Raw genomic sequence first — 20121 nt, forward strand, 5'->3', positions numbered from 1 at the left:
AAGGTACACAATCTCTTCCCAGTGTCACTCAGCTCTTCCCAGAATTCCGGCCAGGCAAGGTACACAATCTCTTCCCAGTGTCACTCAGCTCTTCCCAGAATTCCGACCAGGCAAGGTACACAATCTCTTCCCAGTGTCACTCAGCTCTTCCCAGAATTCCGGCCAGGCAAGGTACACAATCTCTTCCCAGTGTCACTCAGCTCTTCCCAGAATTCCGGCCAGGCAAGGTACACAATCTCTTCCCAGTGTCACTCAGCTCTTCCCAGAATTCCGGCCAGGCAAGGTACACAATCTCTTCCCAGTGTCACTCAGCTCTTCCCAGAATTCCGACCAGGCAAGGTACACAATCTCTTCCCAGTGTCACTCAGCTCTTCCCAGAATTCCGGCCAGGCAAGGTACACAATCTCTTCCCAGTGTCACTCAGCTCTTCCCAGAATTCCGGCCAGGCAAGGTACACAATCTCTTCCCAGTGTCACTCAGCTCTTCCCAGAATTCCGGCCAGGCAAGGTACACAATCTCTTCCCAGTGTCACTCAGCTCTTCCCAGAATTCCGGCCAGGCAAGGTACACAATCTCTTCCCAGTGTCACTCAGCTCTTCCCAGAATTCCGACCAGGCAAGGTACACAATCTCTTCCCAGTGTCACTCAGCTCTTCCCAGAATTCCGGCCAGGCAAGGTACACAATCTCTTCCCAGTGTCACTCAGCTCTTCCCAGAATTCCGGCCAGGCAAGGTACACAATCTCTACACTTCTGCTATGAGTCTCAGCCATGTGCAAATGCTAAAATGTAAATGGAAAGATGACACGTGCCTCCGTGATAAATTGGGCAGCTTAAGTACTTCTCGGTTGATCTGAAATTGCTGTCATTGCAGTATAGTCTGTGAGATGCAGAATAATAATGATGGTGATTTGCTCTTCAAAAGATGGGCAACATCAAGAGACATGTCGTCTATGGCAAAAACAAAGTAAATTCAGCAAAGCACTAAAGTAGAACAAGAGAAGCACAGAAATGCTATTAGGGCAACCTAAACAGGACCGACCTAAACCCGTTACCTTTAGAAGCTATCACAAACTCACTGAAATTGTGGGACTCTTTAAAAAATAAACATAGTCTGACGAATCCAAATTCCTTGAAGCTACTATTATTTGGGACTCCTGGTTTTGTCCCAGGTATGGAGCTTGAAGTTTTTAAAGACTGGAGCAAGGGATAGATAACAAGAGTTAAAGATCTATGGGAAAACAAAGGGCTTAAAAGCTTGGAAACAGTATCGAGAAATTGGGCTGCATAAGTCTGCTTTCTTTAGATACCGCCAGATAAGAGATCATATACGCATCAAGGCCCCCTATGCGGACTATACTGTACTTAAAGATATGTGCATCACTAAAGAGGCTCAAAAAGGTCTGATCTCAACAATAGAAAAAACAATAAAACGCGCACTAATTGTGGTGACTTATATATAAAATATTACAAAAATGCAATAGTGTGAATATAACAAACCAATAAGGAGTGATATAATTAAAGTTCACTAAAAGGTTAAAGGGAACACAAACTTGTATTCCATAAAGTGATAAAAAATAAAATAACCAAATATAAATGCAAAAACCTTTACTCATTCGTGGAGAGTCTGCAGCCTGTTGGGGTGGATGGCTCAACATCAAACAAGGACATGCAAAAGAGAAAAAACAAAGCGCATGACTCTCATAGTGTAAAAAAGTAATTATATTGTTACAATATATAGTGTGTAATAATTGCACGTACAAGATGATTAGTGAAATATGCAGGGCATGTTTAGGGTACATGTTACCACTCTGGAAATCAATGACTTGCTTCGTGAGGATCCCTCAGCATACACCGCCTCTGGTCCGGTCAGGAGCCTTTAACCTCAGTCGCAGCAGGAGTATCCGATCACAGTACCCACAGGGTTATACAGAAGAACACGCTGGAGCAAGCTCTCCTACACCACCAGACCCTCTCCAGCTAGAACTCGTCAAAGAGCAGCAAGCCTCCGCCCGTCACAAATGTAAACTGGGATCCCGACGTCACCAAGGTACGCCGTGAGTCCGTGACGGCCAATACAATAATCAATGCGGTGAACAGAGTCCCGTAGATGGCGCGAGCAGGGTCCAAAAGCACGGTGATCATTTCAGGAGAGTATCCAATATGAAATAAACAATCCTTTGTTTTCTGACGAAGTCGTTATCTACAAAACACATAGGATTGTTTATTGTTTATATGAATCGTGGTAGATCGACTAATGCAAACATTGGCACAGCTATTGTTTATTCAAATCCCCATATTGAGCAAGTTTGGCCAGGGGAATCCTTCCGGCTAAGTGCCGGGAGTATTGATAGCTGTAAAGACTTTCGGCGCAGGTGCGCTTACTAGTGACGTCACCTGACTGCCACGTGACCAGCGAGTCTGTGATCGGAGCAGCGGTGAGTGTCACAGCAGCATCTGAGCTCCGTAAGGACTGCGTGGGGTCTCCCCAGAGGTCTGACACGGAGAGCGGAGAGGAGAAATAGCTGACAAGCTGTTTTATATCTACCCTGTCGTGAGTAGGATTTCAATTTTACCCCTACCGGATGGGACTTCCGCAGCCAATGTTTTGTTGTCTTGAAGGCAATTGTTTGTCTTTTAAGTAATAATTATTTTAACATAACTTTTACTATTAAACTTAAACAGTTATTTCAGTTAGTCTTTGTTTGTGTTTAGTATATAGGTGTTTTGGGTTGGTGTTTAGTGTTATGTTTGTCAGTGTTACACTATGATTGCTCTTTATGTTTGTTTGTATGTATGTGCTGTGAGACTTCATTTAAGATTACCTGGATACGGATTGGATATCAAGGACTGGACATTTGTTTGGTCAGAGTTCACCATTGGTGATTTATGGGTTTTATATTAATATAGGCGCCGGTTATGTGTTTTTTTTTGTTTAGTATTTTGTGATCTGTACCGGTCATCTTTTCCAGACAGCCTAGTACTTTATATTTAAGGTTTTTTGTAATCACATTAGTGTTATCATACACTAATATTATATTTATTTTTTAGCATTAGCGCTGTAAACACACATTTATTTTTTTCTGTCATATTTTTATAACTGTAATAATTTTTTTGATCACATATAGTCTGCTTCAAAAATGTATCACGTACATATGTAAATGTCCATATTTTACGTTTCCCTTGGTTACCCTATTTTTATTTCTGTACTCCCCTCCCTACCCCAGTAAATGATTACTAAAAATGCAATTAAAAAAAAAGTTGAAGGGGAGAGACTTCCGGTGACGTCGGCGTGCATGGTTGCCTGAGGGAACAGCTCTAGAATCCCTCCGGCTGAAAATCAATAGATCAAGCTTAAACCAGGACAGAAAGCTCCCAAAATCGCTGCACTATATAAGATCACAGCCAGGATGTCAAATAAAATGTAAAAACAACAATCCCAGAGTGTTTCATCATATTTTACACCAAATCCAAGCTCCACGGAGTAATTGTTCCTGAGGATGCGACAAGGGTTCCAGGAGGATCTTACTACAGCGATCGACAGACTTAAGTCTGATCTCAATTCCCTCTGGCAGAGGACGGATACCTTAGGAAGTAAGGTAGAAGACATTGCTATAGGTCAATCTTCGGCCGAAGATGAGTTCAATAGAATGAGTAACAAGATCAGGGCTCTCAAAGAAGGCATCGAGGACCAGGAGAACCGCGACCGCCGCCAAAACTTGCGGGTGCGCAACATAACGGAGACGGTTTCTGTAGACACCCTGCATACCTACCTGAACGAGTTGTTCATATTCCTGGTTCCGGAGCTCTGTCGGGAAGAGATAGAAGTGGATCGCGCACACAGAGTGCCAGGACCCAAAAAGATCCAGAGATGTCCTGATCCGGTTCCATTCCTATACCACCAAGTAAAGAGTCCTAACAGCTAGCAGAAAAAGAGGGGTCCTAAAGTTCAAGAATGATCAGATATCAAATATACAGTGACTCGTCAAGAGCCACCATAGACAGGAGAGAGATGAGGCCCTTAACTCAAATTCTTAGGGATAACAAGGTGCGCTATTGGTGGGGGTTCCCCTTTAAACTTGTCCGCTCAGATTCGAAGTTTCATTCGGTCCCATACCCTGAGGATATTCCCCCGGTTCCTGCCATCGTTGGGTCTTCCCCCTTTAAACAGCCAAGAAAATTCAGAAGAGCGGCGACCCCCAACTAACCGAGACTCCCGAGAATCTCAGAGATTGGCAACCCAGAGAAACCCTAGAACAGGGGAGTAAGGGATTTGCCCCCCCTTGTCTATCCTAGTCTCGTCCAAATTGAACGGTTTAAAGGACAAACCCTGATAGTCTGGCCCTAAGAGAGAGGGAGAGGTCTGATCTACAGTTCCAAACTGCTTGAGGCTCTCATCACGGGTCTCGCCTTTAACTCAAAACTTTTCTCAGGTCCCCTTATTTCCCCCTCCCATCTCCTTTTCCTCCCTTTCCTTTTGCATCCCTAACTTTCTTCCACGCACCCTTTTCCTTCCTCCTATTTTGCCTGCCCCCCCCCCATTCCCCGCTTTTTCCCCACCCTTTGCTCCCCTTCCGTACCCATTTCACCATTTCCCCTATCCGGCCTTCCTACCCCACCCCCTCCTCTTGCCAGATTTCGGAAGAGGATGCCATCGCTGGAAGGAGGAATGTAACTGCAGAATCTTCAACCGGAAAACATTTCAGCTGGAGGTTTGCTGGGAGCGAACCAAACGATCCACTGGGGGGCGCTGCGGACTAGCGACTTGGCTTGAAGTAGTGAAAGATCAATTTAAGCCCTTTAAAGAGGAGGAGGAAGAGGGGAAAAGAAAAAGGAGATGTCGAAGGTTGTGTCACCCTCTATATTTCCAGCATATACCGCGCTTTTTGGACCTGTCCCCATGCTGGACAATGGTGAAGGAACTATCTAGACACCCAAACGGAAATTGACGCAGAAGGATTTTGGAGTTCCCCCAGTGTCGGCACAATGGGATCAGGTTTGGATTTTGCCCCAACGCTAACACAAGATGCTACTCCCCCCCACACACAGGGGTTTCCCTAATGGTCCACTCAACTCTATGTGGATCCCTTCCACCCCTATTCCTTCCCTCCCCCCCCTGGCTTCCCGTGATTGGCGTCCTTCCCCCCCCTCCTTCCCACCCTCTTGTGTCCCCCTCCTCTATCCCGGTCTTCTATGCCAAACCCCAAGGGGTTAACAAGAGTAGGAGACCAATATCACTCTTAGAGAACTTCTTACCAGTCCCCTTAAGCAGAACCCACTGTGGTTCGCCACCTGTGTCTATTTTCCGGCGAGGAGCTTAACAGAAATGTTTTGTCTATATAGGCTGTGGGTCTGGGGACAGTTTGGAAGTGCCACATGATGAATGTAAATATCTATGTAAAGTTGTGTATTATGTTTAAGTACAGAGGGTCTTAAAGAAGTATCTGGCACCACAGAGAGATAATGAGGTGGATGCCATGATAAAATATATGGAAAGATGTTGCTTCTATTGTTGTTCCTGTGTCCCCTCTCCTCCCCTCCCTCTCTCTCCTCCCTATCCTGTCCTTATCTAGCCCCTTCCCCCAGTCTACCCCCCCCTGTGCTCCCACCCCTCCTCCTCCCCCTCCCTTCTCCCCCTCCCCGACCCTTTGTACCCCCTTCCCCCCTCCTACCTCCCCTCTGGCTCACCACCTTTCCCCCACCCCTTCCTGACCCTCTTCCCCCCCCCCCCAGAACAAATATAATTCTCAGCTTCAAAGTTAAAAGGAATTCTACAATTTTTGTTAAGTTTTAATATAGATATATATTTCTGTAAATATTGGTTTAATGTTCCAAATGTCTGAAATTGATGTAAAGTTGTGTACTATGTTTATGTACATATGGTTTTAAAGAAATATCTGGCACCACAGAAAGATGAGGTAGTTGCCATGATAAAATCTATAGAAAGATGTCGCTCCTATTAGTGTCCCTGTGTTCCCTCTCCTTTCCCCTTGATCGCGGCCCACCCTTTCCTTCCAACCCCCCCCCTTTCCTCCCGACCCCATCCTTGCCTGACCCCTTCCCCATTGTCCCCCTTTCCCGGACCTTCCCCCAGTCTTCCCCTCCCTCCCACACCTTTTCTACCCTTTGTGCCCCCTTTCCCCTTCCCACCTCCTCTCTGGCTCACTACCTTTCCCCCACCCCTCCCTGACCCTCTCCCCCTCCCAGAATAAATATCATTCTCAGTTTCAAAGTTAAAAGGAATACTACAATTTTTGTTAAGTCTTAATATGCAAAAAATATTTTCTTTGTTTTTGTTTGATATAGATATACAGTTAGGTCCGGAAATAATTGGACACTGATACGAGTTCTGTTATTTCGGCTGTGTACCAAAATAAATTCAAGTTACAGTTAAATAATGAATATGGGCTTAAAGTGCAGTCTATCAGCTTTAATTTGAGGGTATTCACATCCAAATTGCAGGAAGGGTTTAGGAATTAAATCTCTAATATGTAGCCCCCCAAAAGTAATTGGACAATTGACTCAAAAGCTGTTTCATGGACAGGTGTGGGCTATTCCTTTGTTATTTCATCATCAATTAAGCAGGTAAAAGGTCTGGAGTTGATTCCAGGTGTGGCATTCGCATTTGGAAGCTGTTGCTGTGAACCCACAGCATGTGGTCAAAGGAGCTCTCAATGCAAGTGAAACAGGGCATCCTTAGGTGGCAAAAAAAAAAAAAAAAAACCCATCAGAGAGATAGCAGGAACATTAGGAGCGGCCAAATCAACAGTTTGGTACATTCTGAGAAAAAAAAAGAACGCACTAGTGAGCTCTGCAACACAAAAAGGCCTGACGTCCACGGAAGACAACAGTGGTGGATGATCGTAGGATCCTTTCCATGGTAAAGAAAAACGTCTTCACAACATCCAGCCAAGTGAAGAACACTCTCCAGGAGGTAGGCATATCATTATCCAAGTCTACCATAAAGAGAAGACTTCACGAGAGCAAATACAGAGGGTTCACCACAAGGTGCAAACCATTCATAAGCCTCAAGAATAGAAAGGCCAGATTAGACTTTGCCAAACAATATCTAAAAAAGCCAGCCCAGTTCTGGAACAGTATTCTTTGGACAGATAGAATTAAGATCAACCTGTACCAGAATGATGGAAAGAAAAAAGTATGGAGAAGGCTTGGAACGGCTCATGATCCGAAGCATACCACATCATCTGTAAAACACGGTGTAGGCAGTGTGATGGCATGGGCATGAATGGCTTACAATGGCACTGGGTCACTACTGTTTATTGATGATGTGACAGAAGACAGAAGCAGACGGATGAATTCTGAAGTGTATAGGGATATATTGTCTGCTCAGATTCAGCCAAATTCAGCGAAGTTGATTGGATGGTGCTTCACTTTCCAGATGGACAATGACCCAAAACAAACTGCGAAAGCAACCCAGGAGTTTTTTAAGGCAAAGAAGTGGAATATTCTGCAATGGCCGAGTCAATCACCTGATCTCAAATCGATCGAGCATGCATTTCACTTGCTGAAGACAAAACTTAAGGCAGAAAGACCCACGAAAAACAACAACTGAAGACAGCTGCAGTAAAGGCCTGGCAAAGAATCACAAGGAGGAAACCCAGCGTTTGGTGACGTCCATGCGTTCCAGACTTCAAGCAGTCATTGCCTGCAAAGGATTCTCGACAAAGTATTAAAAATGGACATTTTATTTATGATTGTGTTAATTTGTCCAATTACATTTGAGCCCCTGAAATAAGGGGACTTTGTATGAAAATGGTTGCAATTCCTAAACATTTCATACAATATTTTTGTTCCACACCTTGAATTAAAGCTGAAAGTCTGCAAATCTATTGCATCTCGGTTGTTTCATTTCAAATCCATTGTGGTGGCGTACAGAGGAAAAATGATGAAAATTGTGTCAGTGTCCAATTATTTCTGGACCTAACTGTATGTTTCTGTAAAGTTTGGTTTAATGTTCCAAATGTCTGAAATACTCTGCTACCAAGAGCCAGTGGCATGTTTTAAGGAAGGAACCTAAGATGCCAATATGCTGAAGAAAAGGTTATATGAGTATATCAGGAAGGGTTTTTAGGCTTCCGTTATTTTCAAAGCTCGAATGAGCGACAACATTTGCGTTAAGTTTCCATATATGAGAAATGTTTCATTGATGTGTTTGTGTGTCTCTCTATATACTTGCTCAATGGTCCAAAATCTTGGAAATTTGGTTGGTTAAATTTAAAATCTGCAGGGCTCTATGCTCTCCCTTAATAAGGTTCCCGTGCGCTGTGCTCCGGATTGTCCCCCAAGCGCATTAGGCCCGCACGCCTCATCCTTAGGGCGATGAAGGATTCCACTTTAGGGCGTATATATAGCCCACTATTTTTCTTTCCTCTTTCTGTCTCCCCTTTTCTTTCCCCCGACTCCCTCTCCCCGGTTCTCCCTCCTGTCCCGTCCCCTGCCCGTTGGGGCCAGCCAGAAGAGAACAATCACATTTTACATTTCTGTTCTAAAAAAAGAAGAAAAAAAAACCAGCCACCTTGGGAAAGTGGTTGGTACGCTCATCCCTTTCTTTAATATACAAATATGGCTAATTTCAATGAATGTCAAAGGTCTAAACTCTGTTGGTAAGAGAAGACTGGCCCTTCAGGAACTTAAAAAGACCAATGGGGACATACTGTTTTTACAAGAAACCCATTTTAATACTAATTCCCTCCCAAATACTTTCAGAAGGACTTATCCCCAGGCATATTATGCTTCTTGCTCAGCCAAAAAAATAGGAGTAGCCATATTAATCAAAAACTATATTCTGTTTGCTCTTAACAAGACCTCAGCAGACCCAGGAGGTAGATTTTTAATTTTACAAGGGTCCCTGTCAGGAGTTCCAATATCCCTTGTGAATGTTTATGCACCGAACGAAGGTCAAGCAAATTTTCAGAGGGAAGTTCTAGAAATTGTAGAACGACAATCTTCCTCTTCAATAATTATGACAGGGGACATGAACACGGTAAGTGTCCCTGACCAAGACAGGTCATGTGTCCCGGGCGTGTCTCATCCAAGGCTGACCCAGAAAAACGCCAAAAAATTTAAGGAGATATTAAAAGATTTCTCGCTTACGGATATTTGGAGGGCACAGCACCAAGGTCAGCGTGATTTATACGTTCTTCTCGGCTCCACATCAGACCTACTCAAGGATTGATTAATTTATGGGTACCAAAGATATTCTCCTGGCATCCTCCTAGTCAAATATAGGTTCAATATCCTGGTCAGACCATGCCCCTGTCGAATTAGTGCTTTACTCTCCCCTTCGGCAAAAATAATCGATTTAATTGGAAACTAAATGACTCTACTGAATTCGCCAGAGGTAAAGAGCACAATAAAGCAAAAACTTATAGAATATTTCTCAATAAATAAAGGTTCAGTAGAGTCCTCGACTACGCTATGGAAGCCCATAAGGCGTCAATTAGAGGAGACCTCATATCCATAGCATCTTATAACAAAAAAGCGAAACACAAATTATATAAGGAACTATCTGAAAAACTTAGTTTGCTGGAACAAGAACATAAAAACAAACACTCAATAAAAACTATTTAAACTCTTAGCTAAAACTATGACTGAATTTAAGCAGATCCAACTAGACGAAGTAGAGAAGGCACTGAGGTGGACAAACCAACGTTATTACGATAAGGGCAGTAAGGCAGATCGGTTATTGGCTAATAAACGAAGAGGTCTAAGGGTCAAATCCCAAATCCCCATGATACGAGTCAAAGTAGGACTTAAAACATTTGACAAAAGAAATAGCCCAAGAGTTCTCAGACTTTTATTGTATTGTATGTCTTTATTTATATAGCGCCAAAAGTGTACTCAACGCTTCACAAAGAATATAGTACAGGGAATTATAATAATACAATAAGTGCAGCAAAATCAAACAATAGGAAAGGAAATCCCTTCCCCGAAGAGCTTACAATCTAAGAAGTTTGAGGGGAAACTTACAGAGAGAGCAGGTGAGGGAATGGGTGCTGTAGATGGGTGTGCTTGGCCACAATGGGTGGTATAAGTGACTGTGGGACAGTAGCCATGAGTGCAGGCTACTGGGATGCTTGAGTTGTGGGGAGAGTTTAAGGTTGGTCAGTGTTAAATGAAAAGGTTAACACCATTTACAGGGGAAGAGATGGCAGGGAGCCGTGGGTGAGATCAGGTGTGTATGTCTGGCTTCAGGCATAGGGGAGATCCCCAGCAGCAGGAAGGAGTAGATGGAGGGTGTGAATAGAGGATTTGTGTGGGTGTTTTTATTGAGGGATAAAGAAGTTGTTGGGAGAGGTGTATAAATAATGGTGGAGTGGGGAAGCTGGAGAGAACAGGGACATTCACCAAGGAGTGAGGAAACAGTAAGCAGACAAAGCAATAAGGAGGGCATAGTGAGATAAAGGAGAGACTTCCCAATTATTGGAGGATAGGAAGAGTACAAATAATCACAGCTTTTAGAAAGTAAAGTTCTCATAGTTGTAAAGTTGTTGTTCGGAGTCCAGATCACCTTCAATTTCAACTCCAAGATTAACTCCACACACTTAAATGTTACACTTTGATGTTACACAGCCATATGGCTCACAGCCAAGGTATCCTGCCTTAAGCATTCTAAAACACAGTCACATTGACTAACAATTAAGGGAGGGATCTGCCTTATCAACTCAGACACACCAAATTGTTAATTCAATTTTAGGATCTTGCAAATTGTTTGAAGGAGACATACCAATTAATACATTTTAAAATCTGTAGCAAGTAGTAGTATAATCCAGCTCACACATACCTGTTTTATACTAAATTATATAATTTAAACTCCCATCAAAATTTATATACTGGGTCGGTAGCAATATCTGAGTATCTGGAAAAGTGTAATCTCCCCGTGCTTTCGGAAGAAGATTCTCAAAGACTAAACAAGAGAATATCTCAGGAAAAACTATCAGATGCCATCAAACAATTGAAAATAAATAAAACGCCAGGTCCGGGTGGCTTCTCCAATCAGTACTATAAGAAATTTAAGATGGTGCTGTCCCTGTTTATGCTCAACGTTTTTAACTAATTTCTGGAGGGAGGGGATATCCCAACCTCAATGTCAATGGCCAACTTGGCTATTATACATAAAGAAGGAAGAGACCCACTTCAATGTGGCAATTATGGGCCCATATCTTTCCTCAACTCAGATTTAAAAATTTATAGTAAAATTTTGGCAAATAGGCTGAACCCAATTTTACCGAGTTTGATTCATATTGATCAAGTGGGGTTTGTCTCTGGAAGACATGCCTAAGACAACACCTGAAAGATTATAAATATTATTGACCACGTGCACCTGACAGATTCGAAGGCCATCCTACTAAGCTTAGACGCGGAAAAAGCATTAGACAGAATAAAGTGGGCTTTTTTAGAACAAACGATGATAACATTTGGATTTAGGGCCCGTTTTTGGAGGGTGTTGGAGCTCTTTACAAGATGCCCACAGCATATGTCAAGCTTCTGGGAGGAGATTCAAGTCCCATACAAATTAAAAATGGTACCAGACAGGGCTGTCCTCTGTCTCCGCTTCTTTTTGCAGTGTCGATTGAGCCTCTCGCAGCAACAATTAGAGACGAAACCAATATAAAAGGAATCGAAATTGGAGGGACAAGTTACAACATTTCCTTATTTGCAGATGATATTATATTAACATTGGCTAACCCACTGACATCCCTGACGAACTTGCAATCCCAACTAGACCAATTTGGCAAAGTCTCTGGGTACAAAATTAACAATGATATGTCAGAAGCCTTGAACTTATCTCTTACGGCCCTAGAAATCAAGTTACTACAAGCAAACTTCAATTATAAATGGAGCTTCTCGAATATTAAATATTTAGGAATACAGATAGCTAGCTCCTACCAATCTCTCTATCAAAGTAACTTTCCATCCCTTTTTGCAAAAATCAAAAAGGACCTACAGAGTTGGAGTGGGTATTAGATATCTTGGTTAGGAATAATAGCATCAGTTAAGATGAATGTACTTCCAAGACTTCTGTACTTTTTCCAGACCCTGCCGATAAATGTTCCCCTACCTGAGCTTAAAAATATCCAAAATCGGATCTTTCAATTTATATGGAGAGATAAAAGGCTGAAGGTGGCAAGATCGATAATGTTGGCACCAAAGGAATGCGGAGGATTGGGAGTCCCGGATATTATCAAATATTACCATGCGGCCCAATTAAAACAAGTAGTAATGTGGAATAACGACCCAGCATCTTGCTGCTGGCTGAGGATTGAGTCCTCCTATGCGAGCCCTCTCGACGACACTGTGGTCCCGGAGGGGAGGAGGGATCCTTGCGGATGGTCTTAGCCTGGGAGTAATGAGGTGTACCTGGAAGATATGGTCTAAAAATATAGGGAAATATAATTTGTCCTCATTCCCGACTCTCTTAACGCCCATATTTGGAAACCCAGAGTTTCCCTCGGGCTGCTCTCCAAAGGATTTCAAACAATTTAGAGATCTAAATATTAATATAGCAGCCGATTTGATAGATAAAGGCAAGATCCTGTCATATCAAGACCTTCAAAAGAAATACCAAATTCTGAATCTTCCGACCTTCAGCTTTCTTCAGATTAGACATTTTCTACAAGCGACCTCACAAAAAACAAAATTTCCCAATCTAACAAATTTTGAAAAGCTGTGCGGAAAATGTTCATACCAGAGGGGTTTGATTTCGGAAATATATACGGGAATAGCATTGTCAGCGGCAGCCACCAATCATTATATGTTAAAATGGGCAGACGACCTCAATATGGAAATAGAGACGACTGGGAGGATATCTGGGAATCGGTGGCTAAAACATCAATTTGTACATCAACAAAAGAAAATATTTACAACATTTTATTTCACTGGTACTTAACCCCAAGTAGGCTGAGCCAAATCTTTCCTGGAACCCCTGATCTTTGCTGGAGGGAATGTGGCCAGAGAGGAGATATGGCGCATATCTGGTGGACTTGTTCGCAGATCCAAAAGTTTTGGCTTATGATTCAGGATATGATTAAGGACCTCACAGAAGTAAGAATACAGATGAATCCACTGACTTTTCTTCTGGCCAGACCTATGGAAGCACTTCAGACACCCTTGAGAAAATTAGTCTCATTTATCCTTACTGCGGCTCATTGTTTCATAGCTGCGGCTTGGAAGAATATTAATGCCCCATCCAAGCGTACTGTAGTCAGAAGAGTGAATTAGGTCAGACTCATGGAACAACTCTCAGCACAACTTAGTAAAAAAATTGAACAATTTTATATGATATGGGAGCCATGGACCAAGAACTAAGAATCAGGAATAAAATAAAAACAATGAACAGATTATTAAAACAGAGATAGTAGTGGCTGGTGTCCCGGTGGGGGTTAGGTTAGGGGAGGGGACTAAACCCTCTCCTCCCCTGCCCTTCTTATCCCGGTCCAACAAGCACCTCCCCTCCCCCCCCTTTGCCTTCCACTCTCCTCTCTATTCCCCCTTATCTCTTCTCTTTCTATTCTCTCTTCCCTCTACCCTTTCATTTGTCTCTATATGGATAGGCAAGGAAATTCTGCCTTGCAAAGAAAAATTGAAAAAGGGTCCATGGGTTTAGGAGTTCCTGGAATTAGTATAAATACAGTTGGCTCTATTTCAGTGCAACCTCCTGGCTATTTGTATTTAAAAAAATGTTGTAAAGGTACCCCTTTGAAATGCTGTGATATTACTAATTTGTTTATCCTTGAGAAAACCAAAAAAGTTTGGGGAAAAAAGATAGAAGAAGATTTGGAACTTTTAAACTTTTGGTTTAACTTTGCTCAGCTGTGTTTTCTATGGTGTAAACAAATCTTGGTAAGGCGCACTAAAGGATTTAGATTTTCAGCATCTGTTTTGATGAAATACCAGTTAGGTCTCTAGCAATTCCTGTGCAGACATAACACGCTCAGGCAAATCAGTTCTACATTTTCCTTAAGCTGGTAGTTCTTCCATAGCCGCGTATTGGTTGGAACTGTGACTGTTGTGACGAGTTTGGCACCTATGTCTCGGGTTATCTTCTCATGGTAGTTTCTCCCTTGGCAGGTCCTACGCTTCCTTCGGCTTTTTGGACCTGGGAAGAGTGTGCTCTCAGTGTGGCGCAGTGCTCGCCGGAAGCGAAAGAAGAAGCACCGGGAAATGACACAGGATGTACAAACAAAGGAGGGAGAGGAGGCGGAGGTCGTCATGGAGAAGAAATCCTGTTGGGAATACGAGTATGCCCCTCCGCCGCCCCCGGAGCAGTGCCTCTCTGATGATGAGGTGAGGAGGCAGAAGGTTCTTTTGATGAATGACTTCCTATTGATTAGATTGAGGGGACTAACTGCTCCTCCTTCCAGTGTTTCTTGAAAATGTGTCGTACTCCACAAAGAGAATTTGTTTTTCGTTGCAGCATGTGTAGCTTTATTTTTTGTTTCTTACAGATAACCATGATGGCTCCCGTGGAATCCAAGTTCTCACAGTCCACAGGGGACACAGATAAGGTTGCAGATACAAAACCCAGGGTAGCAGAGTGGCGCTATGGGCCAGCGCAGTTGTGGTACGACATGCTAGGAGTACCGGAAGATGGCAGTGGATTTGACTATGGATTTAGACTAAAAAAAAAAAAACAAGTTATAGAGACGGTAAGTAGTGTCAGTTATTTTGAGTTCTTGTGTTTCTGTGTGTTAATCCAAAGTGTCTCTAAGATCTCGTAATTTAAAAGTACCTGAAAATAGATCCTAATGCATCAAAGCAGTAACTGTAATGAGCTAACTGCATATTGCAGTTTGGTGTGAAATATGTATTTTGTATTACTTTGCACTATACAACTCGTGATTCTTGATTTATTATTTAAAATGCTTTATTTTCTGATTTGTAGAAGGTGGTTGAGACAACAGATGATGCAGCTGGTATCCAGTTTCAGGATGAACACTTCCTGATGGTAACACAGCTGCAATGGGAAGATGATGTGATCTGGAATGGGGAGGATGTAAAGCACAAAGTGACCAAGACCCAAAGAGCCAGTTTGGCAGGCTGGCTCCCTTCCAGCATGACCAGAAATGCCACAGCATACAATGCCCAGCAAGGTGGGTGTCAAAGGCAAATTTTTAGATCAGTTGGTAAGAGTCAGGTGGGTTTTATGGCAATTGGTTGATCAAATCATGTTTTTTTCAGGGTTGAATCGAAGTGGATCTTTGCTAAACCTGCCAACACCTCTTGTGCAAAAACCAAGCATGCCAGGAGCACTGAGCTCTTCCAAAGGCAAAGAGAAACACCCCCCAGAACAGCAAGGTAAGTCGTGGGCAAAGCTTGTGCACTTCAATAAATATGATAGTGGGACACCACATTCATAGGACCATTTGTGACCCATTGGTGTGATGTGACAAAGTGAATGAGCTTTCCCATGTGACAGAGAAAAGTGACCTACAGCTCGGACATGGACATTGGTCCAAGTGTCGCATCCTACAACATTTGTGTTGTCGTTGGGAGCCCCTGTCTAGCAATGCAGTTTTATGGAATCATTCTGATTACTGCTCTGTGGAGAAGGAGGCTTTAGTGAGAAATGGTAACGGTGATGTCTTTTTTTATTTTGTGTATTGCAGTATCCGTAGAAGACGACCGTCCATGGTTTTCCATATTCCCTATTGATAATGAAGAACTAGTCTATGGGCGTTGGGAAGACCATATCATCTGGGATGACCAAGCTATGGAAAGGACACTGGACCCTCCTGTGTTAACCTTAGACCCCAATGATGAAAATATAATTTTGGGTTTGTAGCCAGTTCAGACAATGTGATTGAATATGTTTGGACTTTGTCAGATTAGTCCAGGATCAGAGATTGCATGTAGTGTCAGTAGGTTGTGAGTAATGATCATTGTGGGGGGGTCAGGGGGGTGTGGGTGATAATCCTTGTGCGGGTGCCAACAGATATAATAAAACCAAAAAAGTACTTGGATCATTTTAAATATTAAAATTCAAGCCAATGAAAATCTCTAACATAGGTTTCTCCATCTGCAAAGTGTTTTATTGGAGGATTATGGCAACGAACTGAGTGATGCAAATAAAAACGTTATATCCGGCTATAATACATGTAGAGAACAAGAGAGAGATGCAAAACAAAGATATATAAAACAGAAAAAGGTGCACGTAGCACAGATGGATGCAAAAAACCCTCTAGTTTCAATAGTAATAAAAATAGAAAGTCCACAGCTCCAAAATAGCAAGAGTATAGAAATGTTGTTTATTCAGCAATTTAGTCAGGCACCCGGAAATAGTGTAACAATCATCCACGTTCCGGATTTTCATGATCCTTTCTCGAGCTGAGTGACTGATGTGAGATGGTAATATGATTTTAGTTTTTGCTATGAGAGAATGTCAGATAATTTAAGAGGTAATAGAGAAATAAACAGTACAGCTGGGTCTCTGCTGTTTTGGTCTATGAAATATTAAAATTGTTTAGTTAAGACACAGAAGCTTTTATCTTGTATGTGATTTCATTAACAGAAATTCCAGATGAGAAAGAAGAGACTACATCCAGTTCTCCCTCTAAGGAAAGCAAAAAAGAGTCGTCCTTAAAGAAAAGTCGAATATTGTTAGGAAAAACTGGGGTGATTAAGGAAGAGCCCCAGCAGGTGAGCGAGAATTGGTAGTTACGGGTTCTGGTGCTGTATGTCGTCTTCTTGTTCTCTGTGGTGTCCAAATGGATAATTTTGTAGAGCATGTTTTATTTGATATGTTCTTAACATGCAATATACATATGTAATTACATTTCCTGCTATGTTTTATGTACAGAACATGTCTCAGCCAGAGGTGAAGGATCCATGGAACTTATCCAATGATGAGTTTTACTATCCCAAGCAGCAGGGGTTGCGAGGAACATTTGGAGGAAACATCATTCAGGTAACCTGACTGACTTGGAAGTGGAGGCGAGAAGTCAGAGTCTAAGGACCGCCTGCTTCTAATCTTTGAATCTGTTATCCTCTTTCCCTGGCAGCACTCTATCCCGGCCGTGGAGCTCAGGCAGCCATTTTTTCCAACTCACATGGGTCCCATGAAGCTCAGACAGTTCCACCGACCTCCTTGGAAAAAATACTCCTTTGGGGCTCTGTCCCAGCCTGGACCTCACTCTGTGCAACCGCTGCTAAAACACATCAAGAAGAAGGCAAAGGTGATTGTGACTGGCCGGCGTGCTGACTGGCCGGCGTGCTGACTGGCCGGCGTGCTGACTGGCCGGCGTGCTGACTGGCCGGCGTGCTGACTGGCCGGCGTGCTGACTGGCCGGCGTGCTGACTGGCCGGCGTGCTGACTGGCCGGCGTGCTGACTCTTCTTTGTGTGCTCTCTGAGTGGCTGTTCTTTTTGTGCATCAGATGAGAGAGCAGGAGCGCCAGGCGTCTGGTGGAGGAGAGATGTTCTTTATGCGCACTTCACAAGATCTTACTGGCAAAGATGGTGATCTCATTCTGGCTGAATACAGTGAAGAGAATGCCCCCTTAATGATGCAGGTTGGAATGGCAACAAAGATTAAGAACTATTACAAAAGGGTGAGAATTTCCGCACGATTTACTTATGTTGTTCTTGAAATTGGTGTAGTATTGTTGGAGGGGAGCAAATAATGACCGCGGTTTCAGCATGGCGGGAGGAGCTGATCCCTGTGGCTGAGCAAGATTCTAGTTTTACTTGGTTTATTTCATCTGTAGAAACCCGGGAAAGACCCAGGCGCACCTGACTGCAAATATGGAGAAACCGTGTATTGTCACACATCGCCTTTCCTGGGATCCCTGCACCCGGGTCAGTTGCTGCAGGTAAGGAGATGACTGAAGGAGCTTGGCACTTCCACTCCGGATCTGTTTATATGCATTACTTTTTTTTTTTCCCTCCTAGGCCTTTGAAAATAATCTGTTCAGGTCTCCAATCTACCTGCACAAAATGGCTGAGACAGACTTCCTAATTATCCGTACACGGCAGGGCTATTACATACGTGACTTGGTGGACATTTTTGTGGTTGGGCAGCAGTGCCCCCTGTTTGAAGTGCCTGGTCCCAACTCCAAACGTGCAAACACACATATCCGTGACTTCCTGCAGGTGAGCACTCTCAATATGTACAGTTACATATCATGGATCATTTTCTTGGTAATACCTATCCACAGAGCCTTGCTTATCTTGCCAAAAGTACACAGATCTTTTGATGAATTAATCTCTCTGATTATTATTTTCTTTTTCAGGTTTTTATATATCGCCTCTTCTGGAAGAGCAAAGACAGACCCCGTAGGATTCGCATGGAGGACATCAAGAAAGCTTTTCCTTCCCACTCTGAGAGCAGCATTAGAAAGAGACTTAAGCTCTGTGCTGATTTTAAACGGACAGGTAACCAAGTTCAAGGGAAAACGTGTCATAGTATTGGAAATTCATGGTAATTTTTAGGTGTCTATAGTTGAGTGAAATGCTGACTGCAGCTTTTAGAATTGGCAATATTCTTGATCTCCCTGTGTTCCAGGAATGGACTCTAACTGGTGGGTGTTGAAGCCAGATTTCCGTTTACCAACTGAAGAGGAGATTCGTGCAATGGTGTCTCCTGAGCAATGCTGTGCATATTATAGCATGATTTCAGCAGAGCAACGACTGAAGGCAGGTCATTCATCTTAAGAGTACACAAATCTAGATAAATGGGTGACGTGTATCATAATGTCTCTGGTTGCTCATAGGATGCTGGGTATGGAGAAAAATCTTTTTTTGCTCCTGAAGAAGAGAACGAGGAAGATTTCCAAATGAAGATAGACGATGAGGTGAGAAGTGAGAGATGAGGAAGGGGATTCCGGGGGTTGGGGGTTGTTATTATTCATGATCCCTCTTTCTCTCAGGTGCGCACTGCCCCTTGGAACACCACGCGAGCTTTTATTGCTGCCATGAAAGGGAAGTGCCTCCTAGAGGTGACTGGAGTTGCCGACCCCACCGGTTGCGGAGAAGGCTTTTCCTATGTTAAGATTCCTAACAAACCAACTCAACAAAAGGTAAGCGAGTCCTTGGGATGGGGAGGCTTCTGGGCTCGCAGGAAGTCAGACTGTTAGGAAGTGGAATTACATGTGCACACCTGTAGACCTTCAGCTGACGATATTTGTAACACATTCCATAGTAGAAATATGGTAGTTTGTGTAATTAAGTAAAGTCTGCCTGTTCTTATCAGCAAGATGATAAAGAACCTCAGCCGGTGAAAAAAACGGTGACTGGAACAGATGCAGATCTGCGCAGACTCTCCCTTAAAAATGCCAAACAGCTGCTGCGCAAGTTTGGAGTTCCAGAGGAAGAGGTGAGAAGCAGAACACTTTTATATACCAAATATCATTTGAAGTGACGGGTTACAGAAAAGTTAATAATATAAGCAGGAATCCCCTTGTAGGTCTCTGTAGGATCAGAGATGTTGGCTTTCTTATTTGGAGGAGGCTGAGGAGGAGACTTTTTACCATCCAGTACATTACCTTATACCCTTATCCTTACCCTTATAGATTAATTATTTCTGCTTTCATATTTTCCGTCTCTATTCTTGATGCTGCCCATAGTACATGAGAAATCTGAAACACTTTATTTGTTTTCCAGATCAAGAAGTTGTCCCGCTGGGAGGTGATTGATGTAGTGCGCACCATGTCCACGGAGCAGGCGCGTTCGGGTGAGGGCCCGATGAGTAAATTTGCCAGAGGGTCCCGCTTCTCGGTGGCAGAGCATCAGGAGAGATACAAAGAGGAATGTCAGCGTATCTTTGATCTTCAGAACAAGTATGTTGCTAGTGAAAGTGCCTCTCCACAGAACCGAATGCATTGGGCACACCACAGAACCGAATGCATTGGGCACACCACAGAACCGAATGCATTGGGCACACCACAGAACCGAATGCATTGGGCACACCACAGAACCGAATGCATTGGGCACACCACAGAACCGAATGCATTGGGAACACCACAGAACCGAATGCATTGGGAACACCACAGAACCGAATGCATTGGGCACACCACAGAACCGAATGCATTGGGCACACCACAGAACCGAATGCATTGGGCACACCACAGAACCGAATGCATTGGGCACACCACAGAACCGAATGCAT

At 43.2% G+C, this 20121-nt stretch overlaps 1 protein-coding gene across 3 annotated transcripts in view; it reads left to right on the forward strand.

Annotated features, from left to right (window-relative positions):
* The window catches only part of TAF1 (TATA-box binding protein associated factor 1), a 57477-nt gene that overhangs the window by 12032 nt on the left and 25324 nt on the right, over positions 1 to 20121 (forward strand). For all 3 annotated transcript variants that reach the window (XM_075580851.1, XM_075580850.1, XM_075580849.1), the window contains exons 6-22: positions 14089 to 14304; positions 14466 to 14666; positions 14903 to 15110; positions 15199 to 15315; positions 15627 to 15794; positions 16529 to 16656; positions 16817 to 16924; positions 17019 to 17192; positions 17393 to 17566; positions 17723 to 17827; positions 17907 to 18107; positions 18248 to 18389; positions 18520 to 18650; positions 18728 to 18808; positions 18884 to 19033; positions 19207 to 19329; positions 19617 to 19792. In XM_075580851.1, the coding sequence (XP_075436966.1) occupies positions 14089 to 14304; positions 14466 to 14666; positions 14903 to 15110; positions 15199 to 15315; positions 15627 to 15794; positions 16529 to 16656; positions 16817 to 16924; positions 17019 to 17192; positions 17393 to 17566; positions 17723 to 17827; positions 17907 to 18107; positions 18248 to 18389; positions 18520 to 18650; positions 18728 to 18808; positions 18884 to 19033; positions 19207 to 19329; positions 19617 to 19792 (2603 nt within the window). The remainder of the gene's footprint in view (positions 1 to 14088; positions 14305 to 14465; positions 14667 to 14902; positions 15111 to 15198; positions 15316 to 15626; positions 15795 to 16528; positions 16657 to 16816; positions 16925 to 17018; positions 17193 to 17392; positions 17567 to 17722; positions 17828 to 17906; positions 18108 to 18247; positions 18390 to 18519; positions 18651 to 18727; positions 18809 to 18883; positions 19034 to 19206; positions 19330 to 19616; positions 19793 to 20121) is intronic.

Source organism: Ascaphus truei (genome assembly GCF_040206685.1).
Source record: "Ascaphus truei isolate aAscTru1 chromosome 16 unlocalized genomic scaffold, aAscTru1.hap1 SUPER_16_unloc_1, whole genome shotgun sequence".
Taxonomy (NCBI): domain Eukaryota; kingdom Metazoa; phylum Chordata; class Amphibia; order Anura; family Ascaphidae; genus Ascaphus; species Ascaphus truei.